The sequence below is a fragment of the Coloeus monedula genome (genome assembly GCF_965178545.1).
Source record: "Coloeus monedula genome assembly, chromosome: 6".
Classification (NCBI taxonomy): Eukaryota; Metazoa; Chordata; class Aves; order Passeriformes; family Corvidae; genus Coloeus; species Coloeus monedula.
The window spans coordinates 5,597,289-5,616,188 of record NC_138786.1 but is presented as its reverse complement, the minus strand read 5'-3'; the positions used below and the strand labels follow the sequence as shown (position 1 = coordinate 5,616,188).

Below are 18,900 nucleotides of genomic sequence, written 5' to 3'. Positions count from 1 at the left end.
TTTCAAACTATTATTAGTGAAAACAATGCTCTGAAAACACAAACTGAAGACTGAACTTTAATTCTTCAAAACTTGGGTATCAATTGCTAGAACAGATGAAATAGCAGTGATCAGAAAGTCAATCAAGGATGATACAGTATAAAATTGTCCCATGGCACATGCTTAGCTCCACCAATAATTGGTTGTGACTCAGATCAGGAATAAAAACTTACAGTAAGGAAAATGAATTATTGGTATTCAATGTCAGAGGAGGAAACTATGAACCCCAAATATCACCATTATTTAACTTAAATTACATATATTTCTCTATATTTGGTAACCTATGACACTAAGACATATAAATAACAGCTTATTTAAACCCACATGGAAAGGTTAAATTGGGTTGCATTTTAAGTCCTCTGCATCTGGTAACTCTGACTGTCCATGTGGATCACAGTCTGCTCTCAAAGGTGCTCTCACAAGGGGCAAGTGTCTCTGATCAGCAGACGACATTATGGGTTTGTATTTTAGGTTTCACACTGCTAATTCCTGAGTAGTTGGAACTACATGTATTTTATGCAGACTCATTTGAAATCAACAGCCCTACAAACGACCAGCCAAAAGAAGCTACTTAGAGAATTCCAGCCTTATCCGATAATAGGGAATATCTAAATATTAGAGGAAAGCACAAGGAATTTATGAATATAGTTAGCACACTGTTGTCAGAAAATCTTCAAAGTACTAATACCTGATTAAATCAAGAGGCTGGTATTTGTACCACATTCCCCACTGTGCCCAGCGCTCATATAAGAGGTGTCTGTGATTCTGTGCTCCATGTGTTTTGATGGGATGTCTGCTTTTGTGGCTTCCCTGAAAAAAACCACAAAGAAACTTAAGTACATTACCAGGCCCTATGGAAAATGTATAAGTTTCTTTGATATTTTTGATTAAAATTTTAATAGAAATGTTCTTTAATAAATAGGTCTCTTATTCTGAGCACATCTGGAACACGTCATGAGGAGCTACTGTAAGCCTGACATAAGAGACAGGGTTTACATACACTTCTGAAATGGCCAGTTTCTCTAATAATTAATGACTGAAACATATTAATACAAGACTTTAAGAAAGTACTCTACTCTTTATATGACCTCAATATTGTTTCTATTTCACTAATAGATGCCTACTTGTGTGTTTTTGCCTACTTAGATTTTTCAAGAAATGCTTGTGGTATCTTTTTATTTCATCTATAAAATTTTAGAAATTTCTAGTATTTCTCCTAGACATTTTTCTACGGCTTTCTTTCACTACTGTTGACAGTACAGAAAAATTCCTGTGGTACATATTTTCTAAGATGAAGGAAACAGAACTGGTATTATTTTGAAGCTACATAAGACTCTTGAGGCATTAAAAGCAAAACAGCCTGATCTAAAACGAGTCCTTCCAGGCCATATCTGACATTTACAGACCACCTAACAGACTAAGAGAATAGCCTCATGCTTGGCAGTCAAGAGGTAACACACAGATTTGCTAGAACAATCTTGAGCAGAATCTCTTGCATTTGTAATTTTGCTCCAATTCTGAAGTAGGACATATCCCTTAGTTGAACTTTTCCCCCAAAAAACTCCCACTACTCAGCTATGGTAAAGAAAATATTTCAGCAATTGACTGCAAGTGAGTCAAGTCATTTCTTGTGAGGAGAGTAGAGTTCTTCAGTGCCTTACTTCAGTTGGTGATCAGACAGATTCTTGGCCCTGGTAGATCTAGGTAATTAAACCATCTAGATTTTTATAATGTATTTGAAATCTTGAACATTCCCTGCAATTCAAAGAACACATTTACTTGTTGCAATCTGATCCTCAGCAAGAAGATCTGCTGATGCTCTGACTTATGAATGAATTAAAACCAAGGCTAAACAGAGCAAACAGTCCAGGTTCTACTCCTTTCTCCTTACAGTCCGCAAAGCAGCATGCCAAAGATGTCAACACTGAGTGTGACCTTTGCAGCATCTAGGAACACCTAGGAAGAGAACATCAACTTATTCTCACAGTAGGCTGGAAAAATGACTGCAAAGCATTACCCAGCTTTAATTTTTTTCCTGCTTCTTTCTTCACTGTTACCCATAAAAGAGTTCAAGTCTCAGCATTCCCACTGGGATTGAATTTTCAGTCTTATTTGTTCATGTGGCAAAGAAAAAAATTGAAAAAAAAAATTGAGTGTTCTACCACTAGTTCTTAGCATCAGTCAAGCAGTAATCAAGGTAAGAGGGCCTTAAAAATATGATTTCACTAATTTTAACTGAAATGTGCAAACAGTAGCTTATGCCATAACAAAGGAACATATAAAATGCATATGACAGCATGCCTTTGATGCCAGAGAAAGCTTCACAGGCTTTTCTGGTAGTACAGCCAGCTTTTCCTTGAAGTTAGTAACGCACAGCTGAAGCATTAACAATGATGTTAAATTATTTTTCTAAAATACTCCTTCTCTGTATTCCTAGTATTTAATTATTAATACCATATAAAAAAAAAATTACTCTCAGCCATTTGTAAAGCCCAGTCTTTTGCAACACAAAACCAAGTCACAATATTCAGCCAAAACACCCAGAGTTCAGAGCTGCAATTACCATTCTCCTGACAGCATTTCAAAGGACTGAAGATGTGTGGCTTGCTTCTTTTTTTCAACAGCAAAAGATTTTCTGAAAACCCTCTGAAGTTTTACACAGGTTTTTAATTTATTTTGTGGGTCTACAGTCTTTAGTAGACTTTAAACTACTGGAAAAAGTAGTGGAAGATATCCAGAGCTATTCTGAAAATACTAAATGGGAAATAATTCAGCAGTCTCCCGAACTGTGATCAAGTGGCTAAGCTATTAGAAAAAAAAAACCTGTTGTAGGTGGCAAGCAAAAATATTTAATACAACTAACTGGAACAATTTGAAACAACTGATACTCTCATTAAGAACTCCATGGGCAATGTCCAGTTCATAAAAATCAGAGAAGAATTATAATATCCTAGTTCAACGAGAAAATGTTCCAGGATGTTATTATAATATCCAAATATAGAAAATTTTAAAAGCCAGTATTAAAGTAAAAGCTATAAATAAAAGAAGCATTAACAAATTACAATATTAAATTAAAAGTTGCAGGACAGAATTAAAGTAAGATCCCAAACTACTAGTGCAAGCTTTAATCTGAATATGAAACTAAAAATCAAATTACCAGGTTACCTCATGTGGTGGAAATGCTGCTTCATATGTTCCATTATTTAGTAACCTATTAATACCTAAAAAAACCAAAAAAGCATTAGTTCTGATATCAATTTTTTATGCACATTTTTCAAGTCGTGTGAATTTTCAAGTTACATTTGGAGAATGTAACGTAGTGTTAGATAATAAGAATGCTACTAAAGATACCAATTAATCAATAATCCCACCAACTACTTTAGCAGGTCTTGCTGATCCTTCAAGATTTCTGGTTCTGTCAAACTAGACAGCAACTTGCCAAAGGGCCAAAGTCTGCAACTTTTCCCTCAGGGTTGGGTGCTTGTACAAGATTGAGTGTGAGAAGATAGTTAACATTCACATTGTATTCCTCAGAGCACATGATACAGATTCATGGGTGACCAGATGATCTGACATACGCAGAGTGGTATGGATAGACAATCCTTGAGGCAGTGAAACCCCTGCAGGGTTAAAAGCTAACCTGGTATTTTTAAATAAAAGCCAGCTGGAAACTTCATATCAGAGCAGTGCTCTGTGCCAGACTGACTACTGAATTTTGGATCAGTTCCTAGAGTCTTCCTAAAACCAGATTTGTTGTACTAGCACAGCACATTATAAAAAAATGAAAAAAAAAAAAAAAAAACAAACCAAAAAACAACAAACCATTGATAGGTACAATAAAGAAGATTCAATAGCCTTTAAGAGCAGATCCATAGCCAAGAGTTTGGCCAAGAATTCAGATTTGTCTGTTCAAATATAGAAATTATACTAAACTAATCTCATAACGAAATTTGCCATCATCAGCTGCAAAGGTGTTAGATATGAACACTTACTCTCCCTGTTTTTCTTACTACTGCTTTTGTTCAGAAACTCAAGCAACAACTTTCTGTAATTGATATCATCTTCATAAGCCTCTTCATATTTAATCCTTAATTTAATTCCTGCATTAAAAATAGAAAATCATGCATACATCCCCTGGTCATTGAAAATGAAAATGGATAGTGAGACCTTCTAAAAACCAACACCGTATTATGAGTATTGATATAAAACTAATTTAGTCTTCCGATCAAATAAATCAAGTGTAGTACACATTGATTCTGCTGGACTGAAACTGATGGATAGTAGGTGAAATACTAGGATCAGTCCTTGAAAACATTGTCAGTTTTCTGAGGTATACGTTATCCTTATTGTGGCTCTCAATAATTAAAGTTATGATAATCTATTTTGTTTTAATGAATGAGTAATTAAGTGAAAAATACTACAAATTTTCACTGAAATATTTAGGCAGAAAACGATGGGACATTGTTTCAACTCTGTTACTGTGTGAATGAAAAGATTTCAAGGAAAGGAAAAAATTAATTGAGTTTTCTCAAATGATGTTTTTTCAGCCAAGTAAAGATGTAAAGTTTTATAGCTTTGGGTTAGGTAAAAATACAGCATTCTCACCCATTTTGGATTTTCCATCTTCGTACTTAGTTCTCTGTAGCACATGATGCACAATTCTACTTCTTGTGGAATTGCTGAAGAAGCTGTCTTTGTTGTTTATTGTAAAACTATCAAAATAATGAATGTCTTAGTATTCAAAACAATGCACAATCATTGCAACACAGCTGTTCAACAAAGCTGAAGTGTTTTCTTTTTACATTTATTGCATGTTTAGATTCCTTAGACATAAGATTTTACACCCTTAGAGTAGGTCCAATGAAGTTATCTTTATCACAGATTATTTTTGGGAATACAAAACTAAAACTGAAATCAAAAACATCCTACTATCTAGTTAATTTCTGTTCTGGATATAATTAATTAAAGATCTTCAGTAACAGTGGTGGTTTTAAATTAAAATTACTTATGAGTTGACAGTTGTCTGTGTAGTGGAACCACCAGAACTACTAATTTAGAAAAAAAAAAAAAATCCATGCACTGGAGACTTGGGTAGCAGCTCCACAACCATTTTCCCATAGAGGATCCTAGGATGTAGCTAAGTAAAGCATCCTTGGCCAGATGGCTCCATTCTGAACACCAGAAATCTGATGTGCAGGAGCATTTTCCTGCTCAGTTGTGCCAAAAGTGATACTACTACAATTAATTATGTCAACTGAGCTGATAAGAAGAAAACACCAAAGCCAGGGGATTGATCTAGTGCAGTATGGTAAGTTACTGGAAAAAAAAAAAAGAAATTGAGACTATAATGCAATTACTCTGTTTTTCTGGGATAAAGTCAGTTCACTTGGATATAGCTTCTTTACTTAGCAGAAAAATCCTGTTTATCCTAATTCATATTTCTACTTTAAATTCACTTTTCTCTCCTAAAACAGTTATGACAAAACACCTTTAAAATTAAGAAACAGTCAGAATTTTAAAACCTAACTTTTTGGGTAGTGAAAAAATTTACGTCACAGTTTAACTATACCGTTGTCAACACGCTGATTAGAACACATATAGTTTCACTGTATATATATTTGTATTTTCAGAAGCAAAAGATCTTTTTAAATGCAAATCTGATAAGAGAGAAATCATCACCGGTTGTAGCTTGGTTCTGGTGGTGCAAATTTCAACAGCTGCATCAGGTTTTGCTTAAGTAAAATAAGTAACTAAGCAATGAAAACTTGAGCAAGTATTTTCATTTTGCAATGTAATAGAAAGAAAAACCAAAAAACTCCTAAACCAAAAAGGCAACATTCATTTTTCAGTCAAATTTCAGATGAAGTTACTGAGTGGGCATCAAATAGCAAGTAACACAGAGCAGATTTTTGCTTTAAGAGAAAAATATCAAATATGATACTAGGCATTGCCAGTGACACTCTGTTAGCAGCTACCTCTACGGCACTTGCTTAGAAGTGAGAAAACAGAAAATCCTTGTGGTTTCTGGCACTGCTTTTCCAAACCCAGCACTTACTGGTGCATGCGTGCACGGCTAAAGGGTGCTGTGTAGCAATCTGTTTCTTCCAGATCAGGCAGAGCCTCCTTATCAAGCTTCATTGGATTTCTCGGCAACCAACTTTTCAGCTCTCTAATATTCCTCTGCAAACTGAGACAATAAGACATCAGATTTACACTTTCTCAACTTTCCCTGTTATTCCTATCTCCAGCATTGCATATTTAGTGACATCATACTAGAAATGAAATGAAAGCAGGAAACTTCCACATTAAGTAACTAAAAGAAAATAAGGAGTTAAAAAGCAAAATGAACAATATTTATTTGCGATCCATCTTGAATATTTTACTTGAGTAAAACTCATCCTAAAACTTGTGGGATTATGGCTCAAAATGGGACTGCAGTATTGAGTCTGGAGAAATTAATTTTCCAAGATAGTTCATCTGGCAGAACTGTGGATGCTTATGCTTTAGTCAAGAACATATCTAATTACTTTCTCTAGCCCCACTGAAAAAAGCAAGTGAAACTCCTCCCCGCTCTCTTGGTTGGCAGCTTGGACACTAAATTAATAAAATTTTTCAGTAAATATGAGAGTGTTAAGGATCAGATTATGGTTTTCTAATTGCAACAAAGTTTTCCTGTGCAAAATTTTCTTAAAAGTCCAAGAGCTGATATTGCCTTATGAAACAGTATACCTAGACGTCAAATAAAGGATATGTTACACCAGAATGGTTATGCAGTATTTAGGCAAAACCCCCCCCCTAGATATGGCTTCCTACAGATTCCTAAAAATTGATACTACAAAACACAAACAGAACATCAATGTTTTATCTTCAATTAGATTATTGTAGAGAAATGGCTGAGTGAACAGGGACATGTGTACGTGCACAATCCAAGCTATATTAGTGAACTGTCCTTGACTAGGGAAAAAAGAGAGGAGCAATGCTGATGTGGCAAGCTGACAGGATGTTGCGGAGGGGGATGCTGACCACAGAAAGAGAAAGACTTATGCTAGTTAGGCACGTGCATATTAATCTGTAACCAATCACTTGCCATTAAAGGCCGCGTGAACAGTAGCTGTAACCCAATAGTATGGAGCTTGCTTACGCGTGCCTGGGGAATTAGGGTATAACTATGGGTCTGACAATAGAATAAACGGAGTTCCATCATATCTCTATGAGAAGCGTCATTCATCCCGGCAGATCTCTGGCTATTGATTATATACTGGCATCATAAATGTTTTTTTTCTGCTGGCATCTTGCCTAACTGATGTCTCAGGACATCATTTATACAGACGTAAATCTAGTCAAGTGCAGTTAATTTTCAAGCAAATGCTCACTTCAATTTTGCACTCCTTGTTCACTTATACTTTTTCATATTCAACTGCAATGCAAGATGGTTATTTAAGGAGAAGATCTCAAATTAAACAAGTACTATATCATGACACAATAAGCACATCAGAGATTCAGAACAGTCTGAATTTGAGAAAAACATTCCCTAAATAGTATTTTTTTCAGTGGAATTTGGGCTCTACTCAATGAATATGTATGCATGATATATATAAAGTATATATATTTTATATCGACAAGAAGTGTAAAGCTAAGCAACAAATGTTTTTCTCTGAGGTGAATACTTCATTGCCTGTGCTAAGCAGAAGCACAGCTACACATTTAACAATGTCCATAATAAAAAGTTGTATTTCATAATGTTAATAGTATTTCATAATGAATGAACATAATTTCATAATGTTCGTAATAAAGAGTAATAGGTGAAGACACTCTCAGGCAAGAGAGTGACCCTTGTGAAAATGTACTTCTTATTATCAACATCAGCAAAAACATTCTACCCCTATCTCATACAGTATCAGACAGAAATTTCAGCCAAAGGAGAAGGATTTTACACTTATATTTAAAATTATCAAAATTTTCTTATTATATATTGCAAGATATTGGTGCCCATTCTGTTGTAACTGATACTGCACTTGAGGGACACCACTTGTGTTCAACACCAACAATTATAAGCCAAAGGATATGTCCATGAAATTGAAACACAGAATACAATTCACAGGTAGGTGGATCCCTAAAGTGTCTCCTTAGTAATACATTAGTGAGTGAGTTGATTATCTTTATTAGTTCCAGTGAAAGTTCTCCTAGAACAGTTTATATAAGTGCAGTTTCCCTTTACTCTCTTGAACTCTTTTTTTCTGTTGTATACATGCTGACTTTTTAGTCAAAATTCAGAATTCTTTTTTAATGAGGAAAATATGCAGATGCATCAGGAAGAAGAGAAAAACAAGGCATCTAATCTCAGATTTTTTTATTATGAAAGTACTTTAAAATTGGTTATGGGAAGTCTTGATCATTTCTCCCATACAAAAACCTAAAAAAATAGTAGATAAATATTATGTTAAAGAAATTAGCTCTGGTTTAAAATTCATGGCTGCTTCTTTTAACATGAAAAACAGCATTGGAATAACTTAATGCTTGTGTCCACATTACATTTGCAGTTTCTCTTCTGAGACAAAATTTAGTGCCTTTAGTGCTAGATGGTATAGCATATTGCAACTTAAAAATGTATAAAAATGATCCAACAAGAGAGACATTTTTTCCTGACTTACATTATTTTACTGTTGAAGAAGAAACTGCATTTTCATGGAGCTTTCCTTTAAATACAAATTTTTGCCTAAATCATAGGACTAAGTATTAGCATTTTTACTCAGAGTGGCTTTCTAGGTCATAAGTAGCAGTTTAAAAAGATTCCTCACTTATTCTATTGAATGTAGCCTATTTAGTAAGAGTAAAAGCAGAGAGAGCTGGTCTGGGGAAGTTAGTAGCTCAGGCAATGAGATCAAAAATGTCGCAGTGGAATGGTGCTGTAATGTTACGGGATACTGCTTCAGGTATGCTTTTATTGAAACCTCTCCAGCTGGTGCTACTGGAACACTACGCACCTTGGACTAAGGGGTAGTACTCTGAAATACGTGTGCATTTCATTCTTAGCTATACCATTTAATATTTTATGAAGATACTTGTAATTTCAGCTTTGCTCAACTTCCATTCTCAGTTCTGATTTATTTGGTTGGTTAATCTTGTTTTGCAGAACAAGTTCATCCAAAAATCCTTGCAGATTACATTAAACTCAACAGACTGCAATGCAAAGGAACGCAGTATATAGATGATCTTAGCATTATTTGATCAAACTCATGGAATGAGATACCAGAATTAAGCAACTTCACCAGTCATGTTAGGTAGTTTTGACAGCAATTACCACCCAGTAGTTTGCTCGGTATTTGTGTCTCTCAAGACTGGCCAGAAGTGTCAACTATATGCCACCAAGTTACTTGGGCATGGTGTGTTTCCATGTACTGTAATGGGAAACATGTTAGGGTTGACAGATTGAACATATGGACACAATCATCACTAAAAAAAGAAGAAAATTATAATACCTATATTTCATGGAATGATATCAACAATTTGACTTCAGTGTGCAGACTGAAATCCAAAACATTTTAAAAATCCTTTTGCAAAGCAAACATACTGCAGGTCAGTTGCTAAACAAAGTAATTTTTGGCTCTCTATCCATGAAGTATTAAGTGATTTTAACATTTCAGTGGGCAGAGCAAAGCTGCATACTAAGACAACTATCTTTTCATTTTCTTTTCCTTGATGCCATTGCATGAAATCAGCAGATACAATATGGCAATTACAAGACTGTTTTACTAGATTATTCAGTTTTCAGTCTGAGAGTTCAGAGAATTTTTGATACCTACCCTACTTATATGCATATTTCTTTCCTTCGAGAATATTCTTTGAAGGCTTTCCAAATATTGCCCATAATGAATATGACAAAATTATTTCTGTAGTGTGATTCTATGAATAGGACTCAAGCTTCATAGGATTAAATACAATGTTAAGGTGTATAAATAAATAGTGAGACACCACATTAAAAAAATTAAGTATGACATTTATCTTGTCCTTTCATTCATGCACCTAATAATCTTCTGCAGACTTTTTAAAGAACATTTATAGATATATATATCTCTATCATATAACCATGTCAATAAAGTTAGAGAAGTGTACATGTCACAGCAGGTCTAATATACTACTGTTACTTTGAATTCTTAAATTACAGAAACTTTATAACCTTAATATTTTGATATACAAGAATTTTAATATAGTTCATTGTAGCTCTTATAAACTCTACTTAATAACTTAGAAATTTTAACAAGAGATTAAATAAATTACACAGAGGCAGTCAAGTTTGAAAAGTTGTAAGATTCAAGGTAACAATGACAGTTGGAGAAGTTAAAGTATGCATGTGAGGTATATGTCAGCAATTTTAGAGTTAGCTTTCAATTTTAGATTTTCTTTCTTTCTTTTGTTTCACACAATTCCTTTGTGCATTGAATTATATAAAGTGCCAGAAAATATAGGCAGAAAAATATTCATACCCAAATTCTCAAAAGTAAATCACAGGTAAAAGCATTTGTCTCAAATAAAAAATCAATCTGGCATGAAAATTACTTACTACTCAATTCACGGGTACTGTGCAACTTAAGTTGCATCTTTCAGACATCTGTCCTTCTCAATAAGGAAAACAAAATTTATGTAATATCCAGGACTCACCAGATGGATTATAGATGGAATGACACAATTTTGAAGTAAAGCTTGTTGATTTTGCCTTTTATTAAAAGCATATCACATCTTTCATAATGCATGCTAAAATGGAGCAAGCATATCAACTGGGAAGAGGACAAAATGCAGTTGTAAATCTATGTTATAAGCTGGTTTATTTCAACATATTTAATCAGCTTATTTGTTTAAAGTTTTCTCACTTTACCATTCAACAGGGCTTTGGCTGTTGTTGGCTGATCATCTTGGAAACTGTTATCATGAGACTACTTAAATTGTTCCAGACAAATAGTAAGAGCTCTTTACCATCTAAAGTAACAATAAGAGAACCTAAATCAAAAGTAATCTCATCTCAAGATCCATCTCAAGAAAACCTGTGATAGGGAACTCTTTCAGGAAGTTTCCTACATATGAAATATTTGCATGTATCTTTTCCATTGAGGATTAGGATTTACAAGACATAATTATGTCTGACTAAGTGATGGGGAGTAACTACAGCTCAGTGTCCCCCATTCTCACTCCCCAGCACTTCCAGGTTCATTTCACCTGCCCCTATGGCCTCTTGTAACCTTCTTCTGGCTGATAAAAACACTAACAGCAGCACCAGCTATGAGTTTTGCAAGTTAGTCTCTCAGCCAGCAAATAAAAAGTCAAAGCAGCCTTCAGTATGTGGCATTGATTTGTGCCTATCACGAGGACATACAGGAGAGAAAGTATGTTTGCATATCTAAGAAAGTAACTGACTGCCAGAATCTCAGACATACACTCAAAAGTATCCTTCATGCTAAAGAAGTATGCCTTGGTGTCAGCAGATATAATGGCAGAGATAGAGCTGGTATTAAATATTTGCTGTGAGGATAAGGTCTTTTTTTTGTTGCCCCGACATAAACATTTTTACATTTCTAAAATGAGAACTGGCAAGGCTTTAAAGTACTGCACCTTGTTACAGATGAATATTTTAACACTTTGAGCTGACATATTTTGAGTTTTCAGGAAAATAATCTAATTTTCCAAGTTTCATGGATAAATTTACAACTGCGAATGGATTTTCTTTAGCAGGGTGACTATCTGACAAAATTAGAAGCTACACATCACCCACCAACCTGCCCATGGTTTTGCTCCTCCAGTCAGTGTAATAACATTTTTTCCTGAAAAAACAGCAAAAATCAGCTGTGATTAATCAAGTAGAACACAGTTGATAAGGACATATACATTATAAAAGAATGCTGGACATTTTAAAACATGCATTTTCATAGACAAAAAGGTGAAAAACACTTTAAAAAGGCAACTGAAATAAAGTCATTAAAATAACATAGTTTCTCATTTTTCAAGTTTTACATTTGTTCTAAAATTACATTTTAGATTTGTAGCTACTGACAATAATGATAGCTAATCAATAAGTCACTTAACAGTTCTTTTCTCTCCACCCTTCACCAGTTATAGACACTTAGAGAAACAGGATCAGAAATTCCCAGTAAAGTCTTCTGAGAACAGTTATTTTGAAACCAAATGGAGACATATTTGCTGCATGGTAATATTTTCCACATCTAGTTTCAGGTTTTTAGGCTTTTTTTCTGGTTTCCCCCTATAATTTCACATCACATTTCAACCACACAAAGGCCTTGATATTGCAGATTCCTCAGGCATTAACAAGATCTGCAACTGCACACTTGGGCAGTATTTGAGGTTGATTAGAGCACATTACTTACATTGAAGAACCACTGAAATTAATACATTAAAAAGAGGATGAAAGATACCTTGCCTGGAAAATACATGGCCATTGGAAAATTATGTATCTACCAATCTGCAGACTGCTGGCAGCCTGACACTTAGTACTGCTAGGCAGAATTGTAAATGAAGCAATGAAGTTATTAAAGGGTTTTCAGACATTTTTTAACAAAACCCTTCTTTAATTCTCTTTAGTTACCCTTAGCTGTTTTGCACAGATGGAGTTCACCTAAGTTACAGATACAAATAATTTATTCATTACAAACAGTAACAATTGTGTGTCATGAGATACTTGTAGACAAAAAAAAATAAAGCTTTGTCTCAGTTCTGGAAACATATAGTATTTGCATTTCTACTGACAGATCATATACTTAATAAAAATACCTATAAAAGTTAAAAAATTGTAATTCAGTCATGATCTAACTTTGATGCTTATGCAAATCCTGTTTGAAACCATACAGATATTCTTCGAAATAAAGCAGTATTGCAAAGTCAGCCTTATATACAAGACAATAATGATTACTACACACTGTCTATTGAAATTTTAGAAAAATTTCCTTCTGCAATTGAAACACTGAAATTCCATCTGTGTTACATATATGATACATATATATCTGCCAACATATTTTGGTATAATGCCATGCTAAAACAGTTCTAGGATTGTGGGTAAATCTCAGAAGTATTTTTAGTTTTCAGAAATGGAGAGAAATAATAATTCTGTTGATTTTGTTTAGATTCCTGGATTGAGCAAAACAAAACTAAAAAGTATGAATTGAATTCTTCATGTGTTATTAATATATTAACATACGGTATATTTCAGTGACCATAACTAAAAGCAAAAATTTTGCAAGACTGTGCAAGAGCAAATGGGTATACTGCATTAAAATACTGCAGGGAAGGTTATCTGTCTTCTTTAACTATTACTAGAACCAGTCAGAAACCACTGATGAAACAGATAATGGCTAAGAGAAATAATTTGCTTCTTAGAATTACAGAATATCTCAAGTAGGAAGGTACTCAACAAAGATCATCAAGTTCAAACTCTCTTCTCCTCCCAGGGCTACTTAAAACTACCTAAGGATGACCTAAAACTTTTTGGGAGGAAGATACTCTAGTTCACTGACTAATCACTAATTGTGGGAGAATTGGATCATTTGAGGTTCCTTTGTCCATTGAATGGTTACCTCAGGAAAACAATATATACCATCCAGGTAAGGAATGTTTCATTAAAAAAAGCAAGTTCAACACCTCAAACACAAGTGTTTTTGACAGAACAGAAATGTTGACCAATTTACTATTTCTCACAGTTCTGTTATGGAGGTAGAGGTGGAAAAATTTATTACCAAATATATGTATTTCATTGTACAGCAAAACTCCCAAAAAAGTGAAATTGCAAAATTTAGTATTTTATCTACTTTTGGTTTACTGAAATGAATTGGATAAAAAGAAGCTAAAGCAACAGTCCAGGAATAAAGACACTTTGGGGAAATAATAAAGAGAGCATATTTACATGTAATTTAATTATTTAAAAAATAAACATGACCTAGAATGCCTTCCAAATAAAGTAGGATTGCAAAAGTCAGCCTTTTTTGTTCTGAGAGCACTATGGACCTATGAAGCAACTAAAATTATGAAGAATTCAAACAACTGGTAAAACACAATTTTGTGAATTCATGTATCAAAAGTAAGAAAAAAAAATTTTTATTGGAATTTAGATTATATATGTATACATACATACATAAACACATATTTAAAATATTTGACAATTTTTTGAACTAGATAAGCTCAAGTAGCACTATAATAATATTCTTAAATACATGGAAGATGACTGTTACAGAAAACTTTTTTTTTATGGAAAGGCCTTTGAAGGCTTAATGGAATGATGTGAAAACTCTTTATAGAACTGGGTATGTGGAGCAAGATTTGAACAATGGATGCTTCATGATGACTGTTTCTGTCTTAGGACCAATGCAAGAGAGCCACATTGTCACAGCATGGAAGATTGAGCACTTGGCAGTTTGAGTGAGAAAGGTGTGCTGTAAGGGCATTTTCCACGAGTCACACAACTTTGGCATCTAGTTACCACTTTAACTCCTGAGGAGGTTTACAGCACACTACATGGTCTTCTCTCTCTCTAAGAACATTATTATTCAATTTGAAAAGGCACATTTTCTCCTTTAAAGACTAATGTATTGTTGCAGGAAATATTAACCAGTCCCATAAATTAAGAACAAATATTTATTGCAAAAATGTATGATAGAACTTGTTTTGCATTCAAACAAAGGACTCAGTTCAATCCATTATTCTGCCTAAGGAAAGCTACTGGACCTCATTTTACTCAAATTTTGACAATATGTTTTATATTGGAGACATGGAAGACACTAGATTTTTCTGTCATTTCACCTGCCTTTCAGTAAGACTTAAGAAAAACTCTAAAATCATGGAGGATACTCGAGCTCAGATGGAGAACACCTGAAACTCTGCCAAGAACATCCAAAACAATGTGTGAACTACTAACAATGTTTTCTAAAGACATATGCTCAATTTGATTTAGAAGGCAAGTTTGAAAACAAGTAACAGGGTACTGTGTAAAAATGGGGAAGAATGCAGTTTCTCCTCTCCCTATCACATCACTAAAATATGAGCATGCCTGGCTACAGAGCAGTAAAGGCTACATTTAAACCTTAAATAAGTGATGGACTGTCAATATTAAGCACTAAATTATAGGTTTCTTAAAATAGTTTCCACAATACCTGAAAGGCATCCTGATGTTCATTCTTTCTGCATATTTGCACAATGTCTCCCATGGACAGTGAATTTTAACAAACATGATATCACTGTTGGTAACAGCTGGCTGTAAAGAGCAGTAACATACAAATACACATTAATAATTTAAACCTTTATGGCAACCACCCTTCTAGAAGCATTCTTCAGGGTCAAATTCTGATTTTAGGCCTGAATTTGGCATACAACTCTGAAAACAAGTGCTTTTCTAGACAAAGAAAAATCAGTAACTTTTTTCCGTTACAAACTCTGTAGTATGTGTAGACTTGTGGGACAAAAGGAATCTGTAGGGAAAGATCTTTGGTCATGAACTTAAGTAAAGACTTTATGCAGCACCTTTTTACATGCAATAAATTTTACATGGAATAATTTTAAATCTCCACAAAATCACCTTAGATAAGCAGATTGAAAACCATTCTGTGTGTGTCCCATTAAAGGAGAAGAGTGGTCAGCTGCTAGAGACATGAGAACAGATGAGAGAAGGCTCCAGGCTGCACTCTGCCAAAATGGTAACTCAAGGGAATGGTTCAGTAATTGAGATACCTGCTGGGAACTTTTAAATGTGTATGAATTGAGACCGCTTTTTGTTAAATTTACAATGTATACTCTACACAAATGTTTTTCATCACTAATTTATTTGTACATAAAACAAGAGTTCCAGCCTTATAGATTTCTATATTCACCTTCTCTTATGAACACTTCAGTTCCCCACCCTTCTCGCAGATGTATTTGCCTGAGATTTTATAAGTAGATATTTTTATATTTGAGTTGAGTCTGATTAAAGCGTCCGAAAACTTGAGTTTGCAAGGTTTGGTAAGTAAAGGTAAAAGAAAGTGGTGTTAAAGGGTTAATAACACTTAAAATGTTCACTGTTTTACCTATCAGTTCTATAAAGTCATATCACCGTTCCATACTACTACCTCAAACACTTTACTTCCTCAAAAGATGTGGAGAAAATAAAGTACTAGTAGAAAACAAAACATTTTAGATCTTATAAAACCATTTGTTTCTGAATATCAATAATTCTGAACTGACAAAAGCTAAGATTTTACTATTTATTTAAATTGGAACAAAACCAGATATTTTTACTACTATACTGTAACAATTCTTAAAAGCCTTAAAACCAAATTTTAGGAGGTTAGTTATTTATGAAGATTCAACATGCTATATTGTGAGCTATAACTTGCAAGCTCATTGCTTAAACACAGAATATGTATTACAATTCTATTGAGTTGAAAAATCAGGATGAAAGATACATGAACAATAGGAGCTTACATCAGAATAGACTAAATATATACCTGTTCTATAGGTAATTCATGAGATGGCAAAAATCCAAGGCTGTTTCCCTGGCTCCATTTTCTTTCATTTTTATATTAATACTACTATTACTAGCCGTGGATTAACCAGAATAGTGACAACCTTAACCCCTTGAAAAACAGTGAGACATTTAACATCATGCTGAAAGACATGGAGGTTATACATTAAAGCAACAACATGGGTTACTGAAGCTTCTTGTGTTCTGCAAGTATAAAAAGCTGGAACTTTTCCCTTTGTATTGCACTACACTTCTGTATACAAGCATGTATCCCCAAATCATTTTAAACACACACTATCAAACTATTCTTCTTATTAGTTTAATACAGTTAAGCAGATGAAGGGAACAGCCTGACTGGAAAAGCCTGTAATTTTGTCAGGAATCTTTTATCAGTTCAGTAAAGTAAGACAGTGTTATAAAGGGGGAGTTTTATGCCACATAAGCTACAAGACTCACCTCCCGTTCTAACATCAGTCCTTCTGCTCTCAAATTCTTCTCAAATGTGCTTCGTTTTTCTACCTGTGGACTTGATTTCTTGTAGACCAAGATATAGTCGATGCGCTTTTTGCCATCTTTGAAGAAGAGTCCTGATGATGCCATGGCATCACTCTAGCAAAGATAAAACAAAAATACTCTAAATACGGCATCTATAAAGATGAAGAGCCCCATCATGAACTGTTTATAACACAGCACTAAACCATGGAAATACCCACATATCAGAAGGATGACTATGCAACAAATTCAGAAGAACAAAAAGTTGATACGCATCAGTTGCTCAGGATTTCAAATTAATTAGACCAAAACAAAATAAAATAGCTTCACAAAACTCATATTCCAGTTATTTCAGCTGTGCAAAAACCTTAAAATTATTGTGTGGTGGGTATTGATATGAACTTCTGTTAATCCCTACTTTCAAGTGGGAACTAAAAAGAAAAAATAAAGGCAAGTTAATTAAAGCAATTTTCTCAGCTTTGTACCTGTGCAAATTTTATAGAACAAACATACTTGTTTTTCCCCAAGACAGAAATAAATCTAAAAATTTAAAAAAGAAATGCTATTGATCGGAATGTTTGCATGGATAATCTAGTTGAAGTGCTTTTTCAATGCCATGTTAGCAATGCTTAAATCTTGATTAGTTCCTTCCCACCATGCTTGCAAACACAAGGAATTATCTGACCTTGATATGGAAAACCCTGCTTTACCTGCTGCTACTAATGCAAGCTATTTTTGCATTCTCTGCTTTGCATGATTCAGAACAGAGATCCAACCAACTGGTGATGGACTATAGAATCATAGAATCGTTAAATTAGGATGGACCTCCAAGATCATTGAGTCCAACCAAACACCACCTTCACAACTAAACTGAGTGCCACATCCAGTCATGTCTTGAGCACTTACACAGATGGTGACTCTACCACCTCCCGGGACAGCCTGTTCCAATGCTTAACCATCCTTTCAGTGAAAAAATTCTTCCTGATGTCCAATCTGAGTGTCCCCTGATGCAATTTGAGGCCATTTCCTCTTGTCCGGTAGAAGAGGCTGACCCCCATCTTGCTACAATCTCATTTCAGGTAGCTTTAGAGAGAAGAACTTCTCTGAGGCTCCTCTTCTGACTAAACAGCTCCAGTACCCCCAGCCACTCCTCATAAGATTTAATCTCTCTAGACCCCACACCAGCTCCACTGCCCTTCTCTGGACACACTCTAGCACCTCAATGTCTCTCTTGAAATGCGGGGACCACAACTGGACACAATACTCAATGTGTGCCCTCACCAGTGCAGAGTACAGAGGGACAAACACAGCCCTGCTGTATTTCTGATCTAGGCCAGAATGCCATCGGCCTTCTTGGCCACTTGGGCACACTGCTGCTCATGTTCAGCTAGTTGTTGACCAGCACCCCCAGGTTCTGAAGACTTTGACATCTGAAAAGGTAAACTGAGAAACTATCATCATCTTCTGGATAATGCAGCACTCATTTAAACACAAACCATCCAGAAAACTATGCATTCCAAGTAGTATACATTACACCCATCATATATGAGACCAAATGTTTATCAATGCTGCATCTTCTAAACAGGATGCTGGTCTTAGAAATTAATCCTGTTTGGATTATTTGGGTATGAATTTTACAATACTCAGAGTTATACCCAATAGGGACACTATTCATAAGTAGAACCATGTATCAAATGCATGATACCAGCATTATAAATACTGGATACCAGCTCACTTGTTTCTATGTGAAACGTTTTTCTTATGCCCACATCTCTCACTGCTGGCTTTCTACACATTTAGTGCTTCTGAGAATTCCTCAGTCTGCAAAACTGAAAAAAAGCATTCTAACAAGATTCTTCCTCCTTCTCTGGATTTTT

General features: G+C 34.7%; 1 protein-coding gene across 2 annotated transcripts in view; it reads right to left on the bottom strand.

The window, feature by feature from the left end:
- ANO3 (anoctamin 3) overlaps positions 1-18,900 on the bottom strand; it is a gene marked incomplete at both ends in the record, with an annotated part of 192,424 nt that overhangs the window by 43,612 nt on the left and 129,912 nt on the right. For both annotated transcript variants that reach the window (XM_082283859.1, XM_082283860.1), the window contains 7 exons: positions 728-849; positions 3,205-3,260; positions 4,645-4,751; positions 6,095-6,226; positions 11,808-11,852; positions 15,186-15,286; positions 16,988-17,140. In XM_082283859.1, coding sequence (XP_082139985.1) covers positions 728-849; positions 3,205-3,260; positions 4,645-4,751; positions 6,095-6,226; positions 11,808-11,852; positions 15,186-15,286; positions 16,988-17,140 — 716 coding nt within the window. The remainder of the gene's footprint in view (positions 1-727; positions 850-3,204; positions 3,261-4,644; positions 4,752-6,094; positions 6,227-11,807; positions 11,853-15,185; positions 15,287-16,987; positions 17,141-18,900) is intronic.